The 5,149-nt window shown below is 40.2% G+C and overlaps 1 protein-coding gene across 1 annotated transcript; it reads left to right on the top strand.

Moving 5' to 3' along the window:
- Window positions 1-839: 839 nt before the first annotated feature.
- On the top strand, window positions 840-4,563 carry LOC124252661 (sodium- and chloride-dependent glycine transporter 1-like). Its single transcript, XM_046686323.1, has 4 exons — window positions 840-887; window positions 1,855-1,972; window positions 2,255-2,367; window positions 4,543-4,563. The coding sequence occupies exons 1-4, from the start codon at window positions 840-842 to the stop codon at window positions 4,561-4,563; spliced, it is 300 nt and encodes a 99-aa protein (XP_046542279.1).
- Window positions 4,564-5,149: the final 586 nt, after the last annotated feature.

Raw genomic sequence — 5,149 nt, 5'->3', positions numbered from 1 at the left:
GAAATACAATGTATCTATGAATGGTACGATAGATGTCTGAAATCCTACTCGTACGTTTATCTTTACATGTTAGCATTCTCCTGGCATGAGTTATACATTTTTTTATTTTAACACTGGTTCTGAATCTCTGAGTTCGCATGAGTTCCTTTTCAATTCAGATTGTGTATGGGTGGGGGCTATTTTGCATGGGTGGCGGTATGTAAGGTAAAAGCTATTTTAGTAGTTTAGAAATCGATTGTTTTATATTTTATACTCATGGAAAAAATAAGGGAACGCATGAATTGAGTGTCATTGTAATATATTTGAAGAGGTAAGAGAAAAGTTCACAGAGATGAAAATGCTTGTCTCTAGCGATCATTTTTAATATCGGGTGTGTCCGCAATGTTTTTGGACAACTGCTTGGCATCGTCGTGGCATGCTCCGTATGAGTTTACGAACGGTAGCAATGGGGATTCTACGCCATTCTTCATGTAGAGCCCGGGAAAGCTCATCCAAGTTGTCAGGCTGCTGAGGTCGTTCACGAACATTACGGCCAAGAACATCCCATAGATGTTCAATGGGACTTTTTTTAAGGTCGGGACTCTTAGCCGGCCATGGCAAAACTCGAATGTTTGCAGCCCTCAGTCTGTCCCTACAAACCTGGGCGATATGAGGGCGGGAGTTGTCTTGTTGGAACTCAAACATCCTTCCTGCCGTACGCGCAAATGGGATGACAATCGGATTTAAATTGTCGTCACGATAGCGTACACCTGTCATTCTCCCATCAACACGAATAAGATCTGTTCTGTTGTCAAAGGTGATCCCGACCCATACCATCACAGAACCCCTCCATAGCGATCATGCTGTTCAATGGCACGCCTCCAGACCCGGATTCGTCCGTCATTATGGTACCCGTCTTCTTCCACCATGGCTGCGTGCCCACTGCAGTCTTAAGCGCTGATTTGGATTTCCGTCCTCAACCCCGTCTCGTTTTCATATCTCCAGTCTGTCTATACAGGCTCCAAAGCCTGGACATCACGCTTACAGACTTCTGAAATGTCGTGGCAACCTGTCGTAATGAGCTTCCACTCTTAACCATGCCAACTGCTTCCCATTTTTGTGCCAAACTCAAGTACTGTCTCGCCATGTTAACGCTGATTTTAAGCTGTGTGTTCGACAGCGCACATGCATGTAATGCATTAATCCAAAATACCCATGACTTCAGGAACACGTAATGCACGTGCAATTTAGTTTCAGCGCAATGCTTTTCACGACAACGGCAAAACACACCAGTGAACATAGTTGAATGAAATTCCCCATTTTCTTAGAAATATGCTTTCCCTATTTTTTTCCATGAGTATATTTTAGTGAGTTAAATGAAGATGGGTGCCCCGTTATCTTGCAATCTGTTCGACAACTAAATCCTCATGACTTCATTGATCATGGATAAATCTTATAATGCATGTGCTGTACGGTGATCAACGTGTATTTAGTTGCGTTGTTTGCCATAGCTGAAGTAATGTTCATTTTGGGGAAGACTCATATAGCTCTTGAGTAACTATTTCCGTGCCAGTTTGATAAAACAGTACTATTATTGGCTACAGACTGTCTTGGTTTCGTCACCAGAATCTTAACCGTTTTGAAATCACCTTCCTGAAAGCCATCTCTACTCATCATGATATACAATTTAGAGTAATATATATGAGCGGAGTGCATGCATACACTGCATCAATGCACTAGAACATAATATTCAGTACTAGGGTATTTGAGTAGTCTTACAATAAGCTTTCATGTTATATATGTATGTTATTTTTGATAATAATGTTTATAATTTACCTGCTATTCACAATAATGTATATCTGCTGATCACTGTAGGTTCATGCCAGGGGTTCCTGGGGGAACAAAGCCCAGTTCCTGCTGACCTGTTTTGGCAACGCAGCCAGCATTGGCACCGTCTGGAGGTTTCCCTATCTCTGCTACAGGAATGGAGGAGGTAGGGTTTCAGGACGATGGTCTACTCGGTGTAGTCGTTGACACTATCAGAATAGTTCTGTGGCGTAACTGAATATCGTTAGTCCGTCCATTACAATGAATATATAATTGGTGCTTTACGCTGCTGTCCATTACAAAACAACCTGTGATGACTCAATTCACCTGATCTTCTGTGAAAGGTTCAATATAAACGTGGAAAAAGGAACAACCAGTGTATACCAGACAATAGATTGTTTTGTCACAAACTACCACAGTCTATACTCTTTGTACTCTTCTCTTGCAGCCACTTTCCTGATCCCCTACTTGATCATGATGTTGGTGATCGGCCTACCATTAATGTTCATGGAGATGGCCCTCGGTCAGTTCGCCTCAGAAGGGCCGATCACGGTGTGGAAGGTCAGCCCGGCATTTCACGGTAATAGTCTTTATCAAAAGTTCTCTTCCCAATTCTCTACTGTAAGACTTCCTTTTGTTACAAAGAACAAAAGTGATCATCAGCATCATCATCATCATCATCGTTGTTGTCGTCGTCGTCGTCGTAATCATTATCATCATATAAACTGCAGGAATCAATCACTGAAAATCAGTAATGTCACTGGGTGTTCATGAAAAAGGTATGCATGTCCTATTCCGTCGGAAGCATTCATAAGGATTTCCTGAATCTTACATTGTGTGGTGTCAAATGCTGCCTGTGACAATAGTCGTAGTCAGTACGACGGCATGTAACACTATTGATTGAAACAAGAAACGTAACTATATACTAAGGTAATACATGTATATCTCATCTCATGTTCTCAGGTTTACATACATAAAGAAAAGACCACACATATTAAAGATACATACACAAATTATCTCAGATACGAGATATAATATGTCTTATTTTATAATAACTGTGACATATGTGAGTTCTTTTTAACATGCAATTCTTTCATTTCTTATGTACGATATTACAACTGTATGTGTTGAAATACCCTTGTCACTCACAACATGTAGAAGATCGAGGTATGAGTGAATGATCGAGTTTGCCATTCTACCTGAATCAAAGATTGAATGAAGATGATGAGAAAAGATGTTTGAATGTATAATTAGAGAATAACCCACGAGGTACGAGTGATTACGGGGAATATGTCACGCGTGAAATTCATGTTCACTGTCCCGAGCTTTAACGAAGGACTTGCAATTGAACATTAATTTCACGAGGGACATATTTCCCGTAATCACTCGTGCCTCGTGGGTAATTCTATTAATTAGTTTGTAATTAAACCGAGAAACCAATATTTATGAACTCAAAGCCGCATCTTCTTATGTAAGTGTTTACAATTAAATCAGCTGATCTGTATTAATGCGCGGATAAAACCAAACAGCTCACGCCTAATGGAATCGTATATGAACCACAATATAGTACTGTAGAAAACGGTATGAAAAACAACGTAATTTAACAGTTTCCAAATTCGTTTGAGCACGCCCCTTTGTAAAGATTTAGTTAATTTTCAACGAGTACAATCACATACTAGTATTCAATAATTTGTCGTAGATCGCAAATGTGTCGATCTACCCAACTCGTGTCAGAAAGTGGGCGACTGTTGTTGAATACAAAACAGCAAAAACCTGTATATTTCTTTTAACGTTAACTTATAAAACAGTGAAAAGCTGCAAGGGGACAATAAAACGCAGGAATGGTGAACCTTTTTTTAAGAAGACGATACACAATTATGAACGTTTGTCAACATTTGGCTGAAATGGACTGTGATCTACATGTAGTTTTGGCTTGCATCAGTGTCCTTGTCAGGAACTCTAAATTTAGTCCGAGGTCGAGTCGACAACAGTTTTCGTTCGCAGCCAAAAAGTTGTCAATGTCGTGGTCTAAACCTGTCAAAAGTTGTTTTCGATTGGGGAGTCAAAAAATCATCTCGTAAGAAGTCACTTATGACACTCTCGGGACAAAGTAGGGACTTTGGTGAGAAGTCGACTCGCTCTGTATCGTTTCCGGCAACGCTTTCATTGTATACCATTCGACTTCAATTTGACCATATTCAGTGTTAATCACATACATGTGAAAGAAATTTAGTGGTTGTATTATTCTTGTTACACGACCAGTAATGTCTCCATCCACCATGACCAGGTCACTGAATTGGATTTAACTGGGGTTTGATTACAAAAGACAAATTTATCAATTTTAGATAATGTATTATAACAAAACATGTTGTTTAGTAAACGACGCCATAATGTTAATGAAGTATGGAAATAAAGTATTAAATTTACATCCAAATCGAAATCCTGCAAGTTTTGTATTTTGTGTTGTTTTGGTTCTATTTCACAATTTTGAGTCAGTGCGATTACAGCACAGCCAATTCATCAATGAATCGATGAAATATTATGAATGGACGTAGTGGTGTGAAAGTAGTTCCGGCATCCAATGAAAATGTACAAATATACGATCGACCAATCAACGTCGAGAATCACTAAACTGCACATTGTGCAAATGTCAAAAAGATCATGTAAACACGGGGTCACCTCTCCCATATGGGTAATAAATATACATACATACCAATTTCTGCTGATTTATTCCAGGTGTCGGAGTGGCTATGGTGATGTCCATGTCTATCCTTGTCATCTACTACAACGTGGTCGTCATGTACGGCATCTACTACATGTTTGTCAGCTTTGTGAACCTTGACGACACTGTACCCTGGGGGGTCGTGTGGCAATCCCTGGAACACCAATTCCTGTAGGTCGGAGCCATTCCCTGCACTAACGTTGATGGATGAGGCAAACAGAACAACGACTTTGTTTGGTAAGATCTCCTAAAGAACCACTAAACTTTGTTTTTTGTTACTCTTTTAACCATTACATATGAAAGATTTGTGGTTAGTCTTATGCGGAACACCAAATTTATTCTTTAAGAACTTGTGGTTAATTAATACCGAGCGATTAAAAGTGGCCAAAAAGTCGCCTGCTTCCCTCTCGCCCGCCAACGAAACCACAGACAGGTTACGTAACTCTGTCGCCAGAGCACTGCAGTGACGTCATATGAGGAACGATTTTCAGTTAGTTGTATAGAAAATGTGTAGCACGCTCATCATTTTGATGATTTCTCGACATCAACGACGACATGCCGAATCGTTGCTTTGTCGTCAATTGCTCCTAGGGGGTCGGGCGATGGTGTCCCCATGCACAG

This window comes from Haliotis rubra, unplaced genomic scaffold (genome assembly GCF_003918875.1).
Source record: "Haliotis rubra isolate DU_JTF1 unplaced genomic scaffold, ASM391887v1 Scf520, whole genome shotgun sequence".
In the NCBI taxonomy this organism is placed as follows: domain Eukaryota; kingdom Metazoa; phylum Mollusca; class Gastropoda; order Lepetellida; family Haliotidae; genus Haliotis; species Haliotis rubra.
This window is presented reverse-complemented; position numbering and strand designations above follow the sequence as displayed.

Excerpts from the sequence above, each read along its gene's own strand:
- LOC124252661 (XM_046686323.1), top strand. The coding sequence starts at position 840 with ATGCTGTTCAATGGCACGCCTCCAGACCCGGATTCGTCCGTCATTATG. Across the intron at positions 1,973-2,254 it reads CTGCTACAGGAATGGAGGAG|CCACTTTCCTGATCCCCTAC; the intron begins GTAGGGTTTCAG and ends CTTCTCTTGCAG. Across the intron at positions 2,368-4,542 it reads GGCCGATCACGGTGTGGAAG|GTGTCGGAGTGGCTATGGTG; the intron begins GTCAGCCCGGCA and ends GATTTATTCCAG.